General features: G+C 46.5%; 1 protein-coding gene across 21 annotated transcripts in view; it reads right to left on the bottom strand.

Moving 5' to 3' along the window:
- Positions 1-991: 991 nt before the first annotated feature.
- ST6GAL1 (ST6 beta-galactoside alpha-2,6-sialyltransferase 1) overlaps positions 992-19,055 on the bottom strand; it is a 44,171-nt gene continuing 26,107 nt past the window's right edge. For all 21 annotated transcript variants that reach the window (XM_086843698.1, XM_086843691.1, XM_086843696.1 and 18 more), the window contains 6 exons: positions 15,842-15,962; positions 14,073-14,736; positions 10,464-10,561; positions 5,621-5,722; positions 4,235-4,409; positions 992-2,414 (listed from right to left, as the gene is read on the bottom strand). In XM_086843698.1, the coding sequence (XP_086699824.1) occupies positions 2,173-2,414; positions 4,235-4,409; positions 5,621-5,722; positions 10,464-10,561; positions 14,073-14,697 (1,242 nt within the window). In that variant the 5' untranslated portion in view covers positions 14,698-14,736; positions 15,842-15,962 and the 3' untranslated portion in view covers positions 992-2,172. The remainder of the gene's footprint in view (positions 2,415-4,234; positions 4,410-5,620; positions 5,723-10,463; positions 10,562-14,072; positions 14,737-15,841; positions 15,963-19,055) is intronic.

Below are 19,055 nucleotides of genomic sequence, written 5' to 3'. Positions count from 1 at the left end.
GACAAGACTTTGGTTACAATCTAGCAGTTACTGCCCACTTACACCTGGCTCTTCTAAATACCAGATTTGTCATCACTTGTACTTTATATTAGATTTCGACCTAGGCAGAGAAAAAAAGGAAAAAGGGTTACCACTGGCTTATTTTAAGCTCTGTCATAAATCCTGTAAAACTCTGTTTAGACTGTAAATGAATCACATGCTGGATGTAGCTGTTAGCATAACATTTGAAATTCCATGCTCAGTGCAAGACTATTGCCACTAAGTAACTGAGGGTTCTGAGAGTTCTGGGGAATCTGTTTGACATTTTGTCTCCTTGTAGGAGCCCTGCAGGGAGCAGGTGGGTTTGGGACCCCAGGTGAGCAGCAGGCAGCCTGTGCTGGCTCCCGAGAAGCCACATCCCATCCACCCATTACACAGCCTGAGCCAGGGAGGGTGGCTGGGTTGGTCTCCACAGTGGGGGAGTTGGTGGGAAATAATGTTGTGAGAATTAACACATGAAACAGCCTAGGAAAAAAGTCAGAAGCTATTTGAATCTCAACTAAATACACAGTACAAGAAGACAAATTGCTGTGGCAGATACCTCCTCCTCCTGATCCAAGGAACAGAGGTAAGGCTGTCAGAACCCAAGGGTAGAGATGGAGAGAGGACTACTGTGGCTGTCCCAAGCAACCCCTCATGGCTCTTCCCCTGTAAGCTCCCTCCTCCCCTGGCAGTGAAAAGGAATGCTTTCCAAGCTGCATTCCTGGCCTAGTGGAAGGAGCAGTGGTGCAAGGACCTGGACCTTTTTACCTGTCTGTAACTGGTAAACACTGACAGATCCAATCCATCCCAAGAGATGGATGTGCTGAAAGGCAGCCCCTGTGCTGGAGGAGCAGCAGGGCAGGAGCTGAGGGCTGGAGCGAGCAGGGACTGGCTGTGCCAGCAGTGGTGCAAGGCTGCTACAAAGCCCCAGGGCCATGGGGACAAGACATTTACCATTCACCAAAGCCAGGCCAGTGACTCCACAGGATTTATTCAAAACAGGAGAAAGATTTCTTCCCAGACCTCATGGAACACACGAGTACAGAAGACAGGGAAGGTGTTCTCACCAACACACTGAGATTGCAGAGCTACCCCTCCCAGCATGCTGCCACAGGAGTCCCTGGAGCAGGAAGATGCTGCCCTTCCCAGCTCTGCCTGTGTTTCAGCACGAGAAGCAGAGAATGCTCTCCCTCCCCGTCACTCATGAAGCATGGAATTGGCAAACCTGCTCCCCCCACCTATGCAGAAAAGCACACAGCAGTCGAGAGATCCCCTCTGTTGGCTTGCAGAGGGCTGGAACTCATCTAGCAGCAACTCTGTAATGTTTGTGTTAATGGGTACAGCAAATAATTCATCAACAATTGCAAAGGTAGAGCAGCAGAGAGCTGGAAAAAGGCACCAACTTCCAGTGAGTTCTCCCATTTGTGCCTTGGAGCATCTTCCCAAAACCTTCCTGATAAGGATTCTTCTGCACTGGAAAAGGAAATTATTACTAAAATTTATTTTAAATTATTAAAAAAAAAGTAAAAATATTAGAAAGTCTTGCAAGATTCACCAAATTATGAATTGCTTTCCTCTTCCTTTGCCAAAAATGTCACCTGAGTGGTTTCAGAAGTCTTACAATTTGGAAGGAAGTTCACAGACTGTTTATAAAATCAAATATTTTGGACTAGAAGTTTAGCTTATCATTACACAGCTTGACAGCATTTCCATAAATTAGCCCTACTCTGAAGAGCTCCTGACTATGGGAACAAATTCTAAACGTTTTTCATGTTTCCCAATGGCCCAGGTTTTTGGCTGTCACAATGCCTTTGAAGCAAACCAAACTGTGTTCATTGTATGATCCTGACTTGTGCAATCTCTGCTTAGAAAGCCTCTCCTGTGCCTCCCCTACACCATCACTGGCTGAGATGAAGCCAGAGGTATCCACGTGCTGCGAGAGCCTGGCTCCACTGGAGTCCATTTATTGCAGCCAGGTGGCTGTACCACAGTGAGCCTTACAGCTCAGAGCTGGTCAACAAAGTCCTAAGAGCAAGCCTTGCTCATGGAAGAGCTGTCAAAACACACCAGTGCTTAGACCTAACAAATCTGACAACCCTGATTAAAAAAGTGCTTTGAAAGTCAAGGAAAACTGAACACAGTAAAACCAATCTAGCAATGCACTTTTCGGAAGCCAGGCAGGGTGACTTTGCCGTGAGTGTAGATGTCCTCATCTGTGCCCTGGTTCATGTGCTTCACCAAGTTCTTCTCAAACAGGAGGGGGTGGTAAGCTCCCATGGTGCAGGCGTGGTCGTGGAACTTCTGGTAATAGTGGCAAATGTCAGTCTGCCGCTTGGAAGGGAGAAATTCGTACACGTCCACTTGGTCACACAGCGTCATCATGAGCACGATGCCTGGGGAGGGACAGAGAGCAGACACCCCCACGTCACACCACAGACAGGATTCAACATTCCAGAGGGACAGGCAGACAGGAAGGGGGTTTCCTTTATTAACATTCAGAGCAGAGGGGCAGAAAACAAGTCTGGCCAGACAGGGCTCTTTTCTGAAGCCCTCCTTGCCAAGTGCATGATCGATGTGATTTCGGCAGGTTGTTTACACTGACAGCCATGCCAAAAGGACAATTTTTAAGAGTGCTACCATTAGCTGTGACCTTCATGGAAACTTGGGTGTCCACCAAGCATGCACTGCAATGAGCTGAATCAAACAGCCCGTCCCAAACCTGCCTGGATAAGCAGAGGTGAGACCTTTGCATTTGTCCCAGATGTGAGCGCAGGGAACATCAAAGGGCCTGTGCTGGGAGATGCTCAGGGAGACTGAGCAGCCTCTGCTCTTCAGGCTCCCTGGAGCAGAGCAGTGCTGCCCTCCTGTGTCTCCTCACCCGAGGACATCACACCAGTCAGTGCTGGGCACAGCCACAGCAGCCATAGTTACTGGCTGCTTTTCTTCCAAGTGCAAGAAACAGCCAGAATATACCAGAGACACTGAATCAATGTGTAACACCACAGAAAATGCATGCAGGGTCTGAGGCACCAGGGACCATGTACAACCTGAGAACTTTAAGACATTAAAAGAAACTAAAGTATATTTTAAACATGTTTTCATCCACCTTTTCAAATGAAAATTTTTGATCACACTTCCAGGGAACACAGAGCTGGAAACTGGAGCTCATCTATGCCCTTGAATTTGCCAAGGTGACTTGTTTAACAAAGCAAAAATTTGGCAAGGTGACTTGGCCCAAAGTTAAGCCCCAGAGGAACTGCTGTCTGACGTGTGTCTTCAAGCCCGTAACTCCAGTTAACAATTCTGCTGAAGTCATTGACTATGCTGTTACACAGCTGCTCCACACATATCCAAACAATGGTTTAATAGGTGCTGGGCCTGGCAAATAATGAAACAACTCTGTTTACACAGAGACAGAAAGTGCCTCTGCCCCAGCAGTGATGGAGCAGAGGTGGGAGCAGACAAAGGGTGGAAGCACAGCAGTTGGACATTCATGGCAAACAAGACTCTACATCTATGCTGTGATTTCAAATACATGGCAGCTTCCCCAGAGGTTCACTCTTTTTTATTCAGCTGCTCACAAGAGCTGCTTTCTACTAAGCAGGAAAACCTTTGCAACAGCAGAATGTAAGAAGAAGCTCCTCTGCTGAGGAGGGCATATCACTGACCTTTTCAGCAACTATTCAGTCTGTCCTTACACAGACTTCCAGTAAGTCTTTATATATATATATATATATATATTTGTGTGTGTGTATATAGATTCTCATACACATAATATAAATAATATAGGGAAAAGAAACAGGCACATGTTTAGAATTCATTTACAGTAATCAGATTTATTTGCCTGACCAGATCTGAGCCTGCAGGAGACACATCCTTTCTCTCACACCCTGTGGGAACTGCTCTGGTACTAGAAGCTACAAATCCTAGAGACCACCCCAGTGGTGCAGTCTGCTCTCCTGTTTCCACCTGGAACTGGGCCATGTTTGTGACTGCTGTTTCAGGGGAGTGCTGCAAAACACTTTAATACAACTGAGCTGCTGCTCTGAAGACAGGAAGCTTAAGTTTTGGCACTAGACAAACATTGTAAAAACAATTCTGATAAGCACCATAAATTTGTAGTTGTCTTTGAAAAAAGGCACCTTGGAGAGCTCTGGCCTGCAAACTGAACCAGAAGTTTAGAGGGCAATTACCTTACCAAGCATTATCTTACCAAGCATTCCTGATGATGGTGGATTAGGTTGAATATGCTCCAGGGAATTCTCCTGCAGAATATCCCAGAGCTGCCACTGCATTTTGGGATTCAGGATATAGAAGGGCTGCTCTGGATGCGCTCTACGATATGCCTTATAGCTTTCAAAAAAGTTGTAATCTGGTTTTCTGTACCACTGCAAAACAGAAACAGGAGGTCAGATTCTTTATTACTGGCCCACTTTTCTGTAGCCAACAGGGAACAAGGATGAGTGAGAACCTGCTGCTGCTGGGGAAGGAGATCCTGCTACACACCCTCACTCACTGTCCCCTTGGGCCACTGGCGAGCTGACCCAGTAAACAGAGCAGGGAAACCCCAAATCTCAATGACGGACCATTGAATGGGATCAGGATATTTTGTAATTTCATTCTGCACTGCCCAAGACCAGATGATGTTGAGAATTCTGCCTTAAATCTTCCAGAACCAGATCCTTCTCCACATTGGAATACCAAGCATCCTATTCTGCAGGCAAGTGTTCCCAGCTCAGCCTCCTGAACCAGACTGAGCTGATTTGCATCCTTAAATTTCCCCTTTCAGTAAAAACATAGGAATGGTTTATATTTTCCTAAAATTATTCAGAGGGGTTTTTTTTTCCCTATGCTGTAAGTATCCCATCCTGGTTTTACTGACTCTTAAACTTGCTGTCCATAGCCCCTTATGCCTCCTGAAGCCCTGGGACCAAGTACAGAAATAAACATCAGGGAGAAAATAGGAAATGCAGGCCAAAGAAAGGAACGCAAAGACCTCTCAGTTACAGCCAGAGCTTAAAATAAAAGTAAAGAATAGACTATTCACTCCTACCTGCTTTCACTGCAAGCCTTCAGAGCTCATCACATATCCAACAATGCTTTTTTGTACTCAAAATCAAAAGTTAATTGCTAGAGGGATTGCACACCCACATGTGAAAGCTGACACAGATCTTCAGAGGGTTTCCCAATCCATTCATAATGCATCAACTATATCCCATGGCTGCCTGGTGCTTGAAATATCCAAGCATCAACCATCAGCAAATCTTAGATTAACTGTCAGAGAGAGGAAATCATCCTGAGACAACTCCTACAGCCAGCAGTGACCTCCTCCCTGTGACATCAGCCCATGGGAAAGGAAAGGTGGTGACCCATTAATGATCCTTGGCCTGAGGGCCTTTACAGGCATCAGAAGTAGGCAAGTGTTTTCTTACTCATGCATGGGATACTCCCAGAAGTACACACAGATACATCCACAAAACAAAACAGTGAACAAGAATGGCTTTAGAATGAGTGATTGCCCACATCAGGAGGAAGTGGCTTAACTGAAGCACTTCAAAGCATGGGAATCTGCTTTTATTGACAAAAAACTCAGCCTTACCTCATGAATTTCTGCATGATATGGTGCTGGATCCCAGACAATTAAGATTCCAGTGTTATATAGTGGTTCCCTCAGGAACTGCTGCTCTTCAACAGTTACAAGCTTGGAAAACAACAACAGATAAATGATATGCAGTATGCTATCAGAATTAGCAGGCAGCCAAGCAATAAAACACCTGAAAACAGCCAGAGCCACCCCAGTGCTGGTTATTGAGCATGGCACGCCGTGTGCAGCAAGGACACAGCTCCAGCAATGCCCTTCCAGCACCCAGGCCAGTCCTACCTAGCAGCAAAGGACTTGTGGAGAGTCACAAGAAAAGCCTTTACAAGGCTTTCTATCCATCTCCAGTAACAAACTGAGGACAGGAGCCTCAGAGTTACCCAGCCTGAGTGAGGATCCTATCACCACAATACCAGGAGCAGGAGGGAACACCAGCTGCTGCCAGCAGTCACCACACAGTCCAGGCAGAGCCTAATGCAAACACACTGTTGGCTTTATCAAGAACCTTTATTTAACCCAAAATCAAGGCCTGCAGGTAGGTGCATGGTTTCTCCTCAGCAACAGGAACCCTGGCAGCCAGTGCTCAGCCTACTGAGACCACCAGCACAAGAGAGGAGAGACTACAACATCCCCAGTCAATTCCACCTTGTGCCAAGCCCCCATGGCCTCTGTAGAGCAGGGATGGGACAGCTCAGGCAGGGGAGGTTTGAATCTCCTGAGAGCAGAAATGAGAAGGAAAGCTTCAAACAGAGTTCTCTCTATACACTGGACATAACCACCAGTGCTTGGGACACCCAAGGGCAACTCAGGTCTGCAGCAGAAAGAAAACCATCCTAATCAAGCAATTAATCTTCTGTCCTCCCCCCCCAAAGTCATAACCTGTACAGGCACAGCTCATAAACAATGTAATCATAAATCATAATCATAAATATCTGCTTCCATTTGTCCTGATTTTCTCCACAGATCTAATTATGAGCTATCCAATTAGTCCTTGAGCATCCTGGCTGCCTGCATGGCTGCCCCCATAACCAGAGCAAAAGGATGCTGCAGCCAGCCCAGATGGGAATTATTCCAAAAGCAAGAAGAGTTTCCTCACATCTGTTGTTAACTCTATGGGATTAGGCCTTGACCACGTGCACTGCCTGGTTTCATTTCCTTACAGCAGCTGAAATATCTAAGCCACTGACAGCTGGAGTGTGCAGTGCTGCAGGTGTGAATACCTGCCTGCAGCCTGTGGACACCAGAGGCAAAGAAGGGCACAGCAGCTGGTACCAGCCATCCCCTCAGCTGAGCACAAGTGGGATGGAGCACTGCAAAGAGGCAGGAATATGGCAAAGAGCACGTGCACTTTATTTTCATTCCATTGTTTCTGTAGCCATGCCAGTTGGCAGAAGCACACAAACCCCGAGAGAGCTGTGACAGACACAAAGAAGAAACAAGAAACCAGGTGGGAGCACCTGCACAGCCACTCTTTGCTGTGTTCTCCCACACACCAGAGATGGCTCCTGGCACAGCCTGTGAGCTGTCAGTCACTTAACCTGTCTGCTGGAGGAATCTGGCTCCCCATTTACCTTTAGTGTCCATTTGTTGTTTAACAGCGACTGATTCTTCTAAGTAGTAAAATTCAATTAAAATTACTACATGACTGACTTGTCTTGCCCAGATTTTTGATTCAATTAGTTAACTGATCTATTGGTTTTCTGATTTCTTCTTTAGCCAGTTCACTGTGTAACAATATCTTAATACAGCCCCTACCCTTTTAGTACATTTATTGGCCATATGACAAAGACTTCCTTCTTTCCTGCTAGCAGCAGTCAATGTCCTGGAATCTAAATATGCTCTCCCTTCCAACCACAGCCTTCCTCCATTCCACTGATGTGCTATCTCCTCTCTCTTCCTCTCTGCACACTCTTAGTGCCAATAAAAGCAAAGGCAGCCAGAGCACAGAGTGCTCTCTGTGACAGCCAGAAGCCAGCCCAGTAGAACTGGAAGCAAGGGCTGGGAGGAATGAGGCACTCTGGCCATGGTCAGCTCTGCAGAAAGGAGCTCTGGCCTCCAGCATGACCTTGGCACTCCCCTCACACTTCAGCCCTTCCTTTTGCCAGATGTGACTGCTTTCCCAGGGCAAACCAATGCCTTGAGTCAGACTGCAGGAAAACATGCCATTAAAAAAGCAGCAGTAATGATGAACCAGTCAAAGCCTGAGAAAATAAATGAGGCAACATTAAATCTTCATTTAGAATAACTACCAGGCTTGTGGACCTACAAGCATATCCTCAGATCTGGAGGTCCCAAATTTCTTGCCTTCCTGTCAGTACCAGTCTGTTAATCTTTCTGTGTGCACAGATGTACAAGATACTTAAACCATCCACCCCATGTATGTCCTAGAGACTGGCCAGCAAATCACAGAAAAGGATCCTAAAATAATTATTAAGAAACTGAGGGCCACTGGCCATGTGTGCCAAAGGGATATTACTCAATACAGACCAGCTTTGACAGACCAGATTCAGGAGATCCCATTTCCTTCACTCTGGCAGTGGAGTGAGGATTAATCAGCAGTAAGAGCCAAAATAAAAGCAGCCAAGCCCCAAACCCATTCCTTTTCCCAGTTACAAGAAAAGCCAGCCCAGCACAAGGACAAATGACAGCTTGTCCAGTACCTGATGCCTGTAAGAGCTCTGAGCAAGGCAAGATAAGGCACAGCTCCTGCAGTGAGCTAAAAAGAGAATGTGATCAGGCCACCCCACTAACAAGAAGGTTTAAATGACGTCACCCAGACTAGAACACCACTGAACCATTCAATGTGCAAATGAAAATGGGTAAGAAAACCAGGCTTCCCATCCAATGGTCTCTGAAGTTAGCAGGGACTGCAGTCACAGTTGCTGAGATGAGACTCCTGCACTACAAACACAGAAAATCTTTTTCCCTGCTCAGCAGCCAGATCGATGCTGCCTTTTGAGTTAACTTTAGCCCCTAAAAACTGCAGCAATATTATTCTCCCTGTAACTGAAGTTTTCTAAGGTGGTGTCTCCATTCAGAAGGAACACGAGCTGTGACTGCAGGCTGAATGGAGGGCAGAAGCACTGTAATGACATGGCTGTAACTACATTTGGTTCAAAGTAGGTGAATCCACATGGACAGTCCTATCACAACCACACAGTTACCCTCCTCCCTGTGCAGATAACACTGATAGCACACAGGTCATGCACGTATTTTCTCTTCATATCACTGTAAGCCTGGCCATGAGCACATCCTCCAGAGAAAGTTTGTTTAAGTGATAGCACCTATCTGACATCAGAAAAATACACAGAGACAGGAAAGATGAAAAAAAAAAGTAAGATTTCAAACAGGGCTCAGAAAGGACAAACTGTCACCCTTCTGACTGGGGGTTTCATGCAGGGGAGCCAAAATGCAGCAACAGCAAAGAGCATGGCAGCAAGGGAAGAGGGACCCAAGGGCAGAAACAGCATTCACACAAGGAGCAAGAATATCCTTTAAAAGACACACAAAATGAACTAGGCAAACTGGTTACACATTAGTTCTGTGTCTTCTTGCCTTTGAAGAGGATGGTCAAGCTCCTGTTGCTGTTCTCAGAAACTTCAGACCTCATTACACAGCAGCATCTATGCACTCCTCACACAGGGGCAGGTGAGAAAACTCCAGGCCTACAAATCTTAGCTTCAAGGTAAGGAAAAGAAACTGCCTTTTTGGTTTGGGATTACAAAAGCAACACTTCAGCCATTCATCTCTCCCTCACTCAGTTCCTCAGCCTTCATGTGCCCAAAACCTCCTCTTCCCTCTGGTGGGGTGAGGAGGTGCTTGTACTCAGTGCTGCAATGCTGCACCAGGTCTTTTAACCTAATGACTCCTGGCCTGTTTGGTCCTCCTTCATTCTCTCACCAACACATCCTACTGTGATTTCCTCTTTTCTCTGCCATGTCTACACTTGAAGATTTTTCCCCCCAAAAAGGACAACCATGAAGGGTAACAGGTCTGTGGAGGAAAGGTGCAAAAGCTCTGAGATGTGTGTACAAGAGCAAGGGTCTATTGCTGGACAAGTGGCAGACTGACTCTGCTAATGTCCTGTGACACGTGGGTCTAACCCTGAGAGTTTGCTTCACAGCCTGGTGCTGCCAAAGGGAATCAGCAAAGGGACACTTTGATACCTACAAAGAGCTCTCAGAGGCAGGGAAGATTGAACTCTGTAAGCAAGGCCTTGCATTAAAGGCACTTTTTGCCATGCTCTGCAATGAGGTCCTGGAGCCACCAGATCCCATCCCTCTCTTGGCTGTGCACAGGCTCCAGCTTTAAAGGTGGGTCTTTTGTTAAGTGTCTTCAGCCATGTAGCAGCCCTGGTTAATGTGTTATCTAGAGAGTGTGCAACACTGCTGGGCAGTAAAGAAACACTGTTCTTTTATTGAAAGTCAAATAAAGGTCCTTCATTCTTCATCCCCATCTCTGGGGCAGGCACAGCTCATCTCTTGGCACACCCCTTCTTGCTGACCTGCAGTGGCTGATTCTTGTCTCTCTCTCCAAAGGAACAGCAGCAGCACGGAGCTGGCCCTCCTGTGCCTACACAGAGCCTTTGAGCAAAGATAAAGCACAAATGACCTTGTGCCTGCTGTAAATCACAAGCAGGCTACTGCAAGTTTGCAGGTGCGTGCCAGTGTCACTCCAGCTACCTTGGATTTACCAACTGTCCCCAACCCAAGGAGAGACATCGCCACCCTATAGCAATGTGCTAAGGACAGGAGAAATCAGATGGACAGCCCTGTTCCTCCCAGCTCCCAGCCAGTGCAGCTACACAGCTCTGCCATGCTTGGTGCACATTCCTCAGACCTACCTGGGAATTCACAAGACGAATTGTTGTCTTTTGCCCCACATCATCTTGGAAGCCCCTGACAGGAGCCCCATTGAACCGCAAGACGGCGTCGTGGCTGTCTGAAAGCCAAACAGAGGGAAAACCTGTGAGCCAGCAACTGGGTTTGAGTGATACCAGAAACAAGTGACATTATTCACCTGCACTTCTAATACAATCTGGCTAATCCCTGGCTTTCAGCCTAACATCTAGAAGCAGCAAGTCAGATTCTTTGGAGGAAGGTATGGCTCAAACTTCATGACCAATACACTTTTTAAAACCTGCTCTTTAAAATTACAAACTCACTACCAGATTGAGAGCACAACCCTAGTATTTGTTCTCCCTCTTTCTCCTTCCAAACACTTTACCAGGAGATAGACCAATACACAATTCATTTACCACATGGCTGGCTGCAAACTAAGAAACCAAGAAGCAGTGGCAAGCCAGCATCCTCTCTTGCAGCCTGGAGGCTGACCAGCCCCAGAAACATGTACACCAACCACAGTGACCTCAGCCTGCCAGCGTGCCTCCCACAGAAACAAACCCACTGCTGTGCCCTCAACAGACACAGCTTCTTACATGCCTTGGGATTCATTGCATTTTCCTCTGCTGGAATCATCTCTTAAGATCGCACAGCACTCCTCCAGCACCCTCCTCTGCCTTGGCACAGCCAGCCAGGCCACTGTAATGTCCTGGAGTCTGCCTGCTGCTGTGACATGCAGGGCAGTTGTGCTTGACACCCAGGCTTCCCCCTGCCTTGTGGCTGCATTTGGATAAGAAACCTCCCCAGTGATCAGAGGGGCTGAGTTAGAGAAGCAGGATCATCTTTCCTGCATTCACACTGAGGGCACGACTGCGACACAGCACCTGCAGTCAGGGTCTGTGGGAATTGCCAAGTTCCAGGGCAGAAGGACACATCTGGTCCAGAACTGGGTCTTTTTGAGATCATTTTCTTGAAAATGGGAGTGCTCCAACAAGCAATGCTGGAGGATCAGTAATCCCTAGCAGCAAAGACTGATTTCTCAGCTATTTTATTCTCCCCAACAAGTGGGGCTCCCTTCCAAAGCACCATCCAAAACCAAGAAAGGTGATGTTTCTGGAAAGAAGTGTCTCCATGCTGAGAAGTGCCTCTGTGGTTACCACTACAGACCCTTAGCTCCACATCCTACCTTGCACTAATGCAATAGAGGGTTGTGATTTCCCCAAATATAACTTCAGCCAGACACCAAGCATTAATATTCCCCAAGGTTGCACATTAAAAGGGTGTTCAGTGACTGCTCAGGCAGAGTAGCTGGCTCACTTTCTCCAGGTGGTTGTGCTACACTTGATATCTCTCACATCAGATTTTTCAGGGACAATTTATAACCTTCAGTAATACCAAGAGCCCAGAAAAAGGTGGTTGTTTACAACCCTGTGCTGCTTTGCCAGCCTCCCTTACTTTACCTAATTGCTCATTTGATAACTTAACATGATTACATGGAAAAAATATTTCATGGAACAATAACTCAGCAATCCATTGTGCTCATTTACACAAGTACTTCACTTTAATCTTGTAAGATTTAGTACCTTGTCAACAACTTCCTCCAACAACATCACATTTCCTACATGGAAAAAGTGGGGAAAAACCTACAGAAATACACTGAATGCTCCTGAATCCTTAATACTCACCCTGCCCAGCTCAAGGCTGCAAGTGCTCAAACTCTGCAGAAGCACCAGCAGAGTTAAGTGATTGAGCAGAAAGGTGAAAGTTTGTCACCCAGGCAGGAGAAACACAGGGCAGGGACACCAGCAGGGGTTAATGGCATTTGCCTCAGGCACACTACACAGTGACCTCCCCAGCATCCATCCCTTGTGATCTGGAACAAACCAGTGCTTCAGTCAGGGGAGGGCTCAGACAGAGGCTGTGGGAACAATGAGAGGGCTTTGCTTGTCTGACATCTGTGCAGGAGCCAAAGCACAGCCCATCCCACTTGGCTGCTCCCATATCCAATCCAGAGAGCAGGGGCTGCATTCCACCACTCCAGAGCATCACCTCCCACTCCTGTGAGGGTCTCCTTCCACAGGAACAGGCACTGGCAGCAGTGCTGGAGTCTAACACAGACACCCCTGGGCACAAGCCAGCTGAGCTGGGGAGGCTGTTCATCACAAGGTCACTTCTGGGCAAACCTTTAGCTCTGTACTCCAAGAGGCACCCAAACAAGCTGAGTCAAGTACTAGAAGAAAAAGTAAGAACTGGCTTCCCAAGTCTTGACCCATCTCACTTCAAACATTCCTAAGAGGCAGAAACATTTAATCAACCAACTCCCACCTGCAATTTGTACCAGGAGGCAATGCTGTTGTTCATTGCATATTTCATAGCATTTAAACACACTTCCAACTGCTCAGCCTCCCACTAGCTCCTGCTCACCTGCCATGTGGATACAGAGGAGTTTGGGGGACAACTTCTGAGCAAGAACTAAACGCTGTCTCCCACGAGGGACTATGATTCTGAAGGCTCTGCCAAAGTTGTCCATGAAAGATGCATTAAAATCTATCCACCCACCTGTTTCAGAAGATGAAGGCTACTTACAGCTTAGTGCAGACCAAAGGGATCTGACCAACAGACAACTTATGAATAAAACCAAGCCTGCAAACAACTTCCACTTGAGAGGAAACTCCCAGACTTTAAAACTTCTTCAGTGAAGCTACATTTCAGCAAAGCATGAACCTTAACTGAGCTTCAAACACCAAAAAATGAAGCAAGTTGAGGGAGCTGCAGGCTCTGAAGAATTTTTGCCTGGTACAAAATCCTCAGTTGAAGACCAGAGAGCTGGTTTCCCCAGCATGCTGCTTTTGCAAAGACAAAAAACGCTTTGGCATCAAAACACACCTCTTTATAATCCACAGTAAAAGACCAAAGCTTTGGCAGTTATTAATTAATGCATTAATCTCAGGTAAATGTGGTCAGATGAGACTGCAAAGCATCACCAAACCTTGTCCAAAAAGATAAACCCCTATAGTCTTTTGATGGTCTTCTGGGGCACTCAAATTCAGTGAGCTGCCTTACGGCTCAGAATGAGGCAGTGCCACTTTTGGAAAGCCTGGAGCAAGAATTCCAGAACCACTGAAGCTGGAAGGCACCTCTGAAGATTGTCTGTGCCCAGCCATCTGCTCAACACTGACTGCTCAGGGCTATGTCCAGGGTTTTTTTTTCCCCCTTTAGCATTTTTTTTTAATTTCTTCCTTGAAAATGTCTTCCTGTATGATTTTTTTTCTGACTGTACAGTAAGCATTACACAACCACCCCAAGCCCCCTCAAGAAACAAACACTTGAGGAACCAAGACTACTCTCTGGCATCCAACACTCATGTAACCTTCTTCATGATGCCAACAGAATCATGAAAATAAAAAGGACTTGCTAGAATAGAGCTACCTCTTACTCCCATCTCCAGCTAGGCTGAAATATTTACTGACTTTAGAAGTTTAACATTTCAACTTGTTTTAAACACCTTTTGACCACAAGAGACTTATCCGTAAGAGCATGACAGCATGTTACTTCTACTCAGCCCAAGTTATAAATGATATTTGACTTCATGCTAACAGGAAGATACCAACCTATCTCTTGTCCCAAGCGAGATGATTTCAGAGACCCTGCTGAGGACACGACAGCACAGCGACCCAAGTGTCCCACTGTTTCACTGAGGCTTTTCCCTGGCAGGTATTGCTGCCATTCAGAGGTACCAAAAGGACCATCTGACCTCTGTATCATGGTCACATTGACCCTGTCCCGCAGCTGGCACAGCAGCTTCTCTGGGCTGAGCTTAGCGTTCCTCTTTCCGTTGTAGCTCACGTTGTACTTGTTCATGGCCAGGTAGTTTTTCCTGACCTTCTGCAGCCTGGGTATGAGATTTCTGGATGAGCTGTCCTTATCCCATACCTTCCCAAAGGCTGCTTTCTTGGACTTTTCAGCTGCTTCAGAGGTGCTGCCTTTCACTTTGTTTTGGGTACCAAGCCACATTTTGGATACCTGCCCCAGTTCACTGGCTGCATCATGGAAAAGGCCTTGTGATTTAACCAAGTTCCATTTCTCCAAACTCCTGTGCCCCTGAAAATCATCACTGCTGGTCTTCAAAGGATCATAGTAGCTTCTTCTTGTTTCTCTCCAGAGGCAAACTGTCAGTGCTATCAGTATCACCACAAGAACACACATGAACTTTTTCAACACATTGATGTGAACCATAGTGCACGGTGCATCCAGATGGGACACTGGAAGCTGGCCCTGGGAAAAAGAAACAGCTCAGTCAGGGCTGCAGGCACAGGCACACACACACAGGTAAAGTCATGGAGATCTGCCTTCAGTGGGAGGGGAGAGAGGCAACATCAGGGTAATTCTAAAATTTCAGGCTGTTTAAACATCTCATTTCAAAGTCTACCACCTCAAACACCAATCAGAAAGACCTGAGCTGGCTATCAGCCATCACATGCTATGTAATGGTGAGGCTACTGCCACTCAAACCTTATTTCTACTCCTTTCCACAACTGACAGCCAAATTTAACATTGCCAGTATCATACCAGCAGGCAGGGTAAGTCTCCACATTGCTTTGCTTCATCTCCCATCCCTGACAGTCAACATCCAAATGCCAACAAATGCACTTCCAGAAATGAGTTTTCACTTGACCACAGGCTTTAATGCTAATAAAGAACATTATAAAGCATAGAACTGGAGAGAGAAAAAACGTTCTGAGCCCATGAGCACCAGGAGCTTCACCAGCCTGGTACTTTGGTGACCTTCCAGGGAAGTGCTCCAAATCTGCAGTGGGCTGAGTACACTCTCAACATCAAACCTCACTGAACACCTGCTGGAAGCCAATTAAACCCCAGTAAGGTTTGGACCATATTTGGGCTCCTAAATGCACTTGCATGAACAATTATTCCAGGTAAGTTACCTCTGGAGAAAGCAAAGCCAGACACTGTTGTACAGCACTGTCTTCAATTGCACTGCCTCACACTAGCAGATACCTTCAGCTCCCATCATGCCATAAAAGGGGAAATCCAACAGGAGGACTGCCCAAAAAGCAGCTCAAACCAGGCTGATTTACAGGGAGCTGGTGTATAAAACATATACTGATGCATAAACACCTCACAAGCAGCACACAGGACCACAGAAGACAGAACAGCAGCTGCTCATTTCCCTGCATGGCTGCTCCAGATGTGTCCAAAAGCACAGGAACAGTGTGGAGACTGCAGGTGTCCTCAGGAGACAAACACAGGTAGATAGTGATCTATTACTCCCAGAGAGACACAACTTCCTCACTGAGTAACCTGCTGAAAGCAAACACTGCAATGCTGGGCTGCAGAGAGGTTACTGAGCTACAAACACTACCTGTGGATAAAGCAGCAGCTCTCCAACTCAAGTCATTTTTGGCAGATTTTCCTCCGTGGCCTTAAGCAGGATATCCCCAAATACAACACTTCTGTGATGTACTGAAGAGTTCAAGAAATACCTGCAAATAAAAAAAGGAAAAAAGAAAAACCTATTAAGGAAGAGTCTCAAAGTTCTAGGGATGAGCAAGAATTGCCTCAGATAAGCCTGGTGGTCCCAAAGAAGCTGTGACCAAGGCCTGGAAGGACAGCAGCAAATACATTAAACACCACATAAACATTTTAAATGCCTAAATGCCCACTCAAAATGGGCATCTTCCTTCTTTATCTGAAAGCTGCTCTCAGCTAAAGCAGACAGCAGCTCACAGGCTGCCTTGCTCACTGGATACACCCATAATACAGTGAAGGAAATAACCTGAAATAAGGAAATACCAGTGCTTAACACAATGAACAGGGGAAAAGAAAGAAAAAGCTAACTTTTCCTAGGGAAATATCTTGCTGCCTATCCTGGAGTAATTCAGGCACTCTTGCAGAGAAGGCTCCCTGCTTTTTTGGTACAAGACTGCTTTATAAAACATCTTAATCCGTAAGACTTCACAAAATAGATAAATGTGTTTTAGACTTTAGTTTCACTCTGTCAAGGAAATGCAGCAAGAGAAAGGGAGAATTGACAGTACTAGCTGAGAAATCAAGAAAATAGTTTGCTTTTACAGGAAGTCTGAGTCAATACAATGCCACATGAGCTAAATTACAAACTCGACCCTTTCCAGGAGTAAATACTAAATTATTAAAGCATCATAATGCTGACAACTTATTTTTTAACTTTATTAAGGAACAAAATTATTTTAGAGCACTCCACAATGAAAAAGCAAATATTGCTCTACCTCCAGTTCTTAACAACAAAAAAATGCAAGAAACACAAGTAATTCCAATAATTGAAATTATTTGCCCTGCCTTGACAAACTGTACAAATTTTCATTACCAGAAATACATATGTACTGGAAGGGCACGCTGAAGTCTTTTTGAACCAGGAGAGGTACAGCAGTGTGGAGAGGTGGGGCACCAGGAGGGGATGCAAGGGGGGGGGGGTCACCAGGAGGGGATGCAGGGCACCCCTGTGCTCTGTTCTGTGATGGCTAAGGGTCCCCAGTGTTTATGGTTCCTCCTCTCCTGCTGTGGTCTCTCAGACTGTCCCTGCTGCCTCCTGCCATCCCCTCTGCAGCTGGGACAGCCCACTTGGGGCCTGCCCAGTGCCACAGAGAACAGAAAGCAGCACATGAAGGCAGCTGGCTGTAAAGCCATTTGCTGATGGGGAGAGCAGTGCTGAGTCAGCCTCCACACTGTCAGGGCTCTGCTGGCAAACCACACACACAGCAACGCTTTCCAAATCCAGAGGAACACCAAAACACAGCTGTCCAGTGTCAGCTCTTCCTACCGACCTCTGAGACACCTCCCTCTGCCCACAGCCCCCAGCCTCTGAACCTTTTATTCACACTATTTCCCTTTACAAGGGGCAAGGATCTGGCTTCCAGAAAATGCAACTGAGACCTTCTGTGCAGGGAGGACAGAGCCTCAGTGCTGTCAGAGGTGCCCAGAGCCTACCACCCTGCAGAGCAGAGGTCTTTGCAGGACTCTGCCCTTCCTTTGACTTAAAAAGGTCTCCTGAGGGGTTTCCAGGTGGAGGTGATAGCAGGCACATCTCAGTAACCATCAGTTTTGCTTCTCACACTTGAATTATCTAGAAGGGTGGCAGGTTCATTACAGTGAGGCAACTTTACAGCTCTGCAGGTTCCTGCTGGGACACTCCTTGTGGTAGTGCACAGCACAGGATGCCCAGCAAGTCACAACAACTCCTCTCCTTTTGAGGCCACTCAAAGGCACCTGGAAAACTCACTTTCTGCACAAATTATCCCCACCTTGGACTGTACACGCTGCTGCAATGTGAACAGTTAGTTTGCTTTGATTTTCAAGCTGGAAAAGTAGGTTCTGCAAACATGTTTTAGCAGAGCCACAACATTTCAAGATACCTTCTGCTCACTATGGATGCTTCGCAATTCAGCTTAATTATTACTACCACATCACATGATGGGATTTTATTTTATTTGCACAAGCAGTGCAAGCCCTAAGATGGGGTCCCTCTCAAGCATTCTGCCACCAAAACTGTTGTGGAGAAGGAAAGCATCTGCTCTTCCTGGCAAAGCAGGACAGCCCACAAGTGGCCACTCGTGTGCACTTCTGTCTGGCAGTGGTCAGTACAAAGGTAGTTTTCCAAAGGTGTTGGAAGCTTGCCACGTACACAAAACACAGTGTCAGCTATGAGTATGAGGAAAGAAAGGACAAAAAAAAATTAAATTCCCCAAACCTAGAAAAAATACTTAAATAGCTGTCTTATTGAAACCCAGAACCTAACATAGCTGTTGGATACAGCACACAGCAAGTCCTTCAAGGGTAAATTAATCACATGCAGAGAACACAAGTGAGGGATGTGATATCTTCAAGGCAGGGAACTACATTCTGTCCACACACTCTTATTCTTGACCTTTACTGTCCAATTATGTCACTGGTCTCAGGTCTTAACCAGCAAAGAACACAGGAGTATGAAAATCCTGCTCCTCTGGTGTCCCAGAGGCTGCTGTCTGCCCAGGGAGCTGCATCCAGCAGTGCCATGGCAGAGAACACTCAGCAATCCTGATTTCCACATCCCAAAGCAGATTTACCCTAAAAATGCTAACAATATCCTCATCTCAAGCAGCCTTTACCTGTTTCCTACAGCACCTGACAGCCGGTACACAGACAACCACACGAGTAGGGACAAAGGTATGATGATATTTCTTCCAGGAAATGCACACAGCTTCCCAAAAGTTGTGTCATCAGCTGCACCAATGCCCATCCTCTGCACATTTGTTTAATTGGCTCTTGAAATCACTCTCACCTTCCAAACAGCTCGAGGCAATGAACTCTGCCAGCTGCCAACAGTGCACAGACAATCCCTCCCTCCCTCTGCTTTTCCAGGCTCTGTCCCACTCGTTCCAACTCCTCCTCACACAGCACCTTTTCCACATTTCAGATGCTCCTGGTCAACCTTCCAGCACCGTCAGCAGAGTGTGACCATCCCTCAAGGCAGGCACACCGGCCACCCCTGCTGAACACACTCACACCACATGGTCCAGCAGCAACACAACAATGGGGCTGATTAATTCTCCTTGTGAAACTTC

This window comes from Cyanistes caeruleus, chromosome 10 (assembly GCF_971803275.1).
Source record: "Cyanistes caeruleus chromosome 10, bCyaCae1.hap1.1, whole genome shotgun sequence".
NCBI classification, from domain to species: Eukaryota; Metazoa; Chordata; class Aves; order Passeriformes; family Paridae; genus Cyanistes; species Cyanistes caeruleus.
The sequence above is the reverse complement of the archived record's forward strand: the minus strand, read 5'-3'. Positions and strand labels throughout refer to the sequence as shown.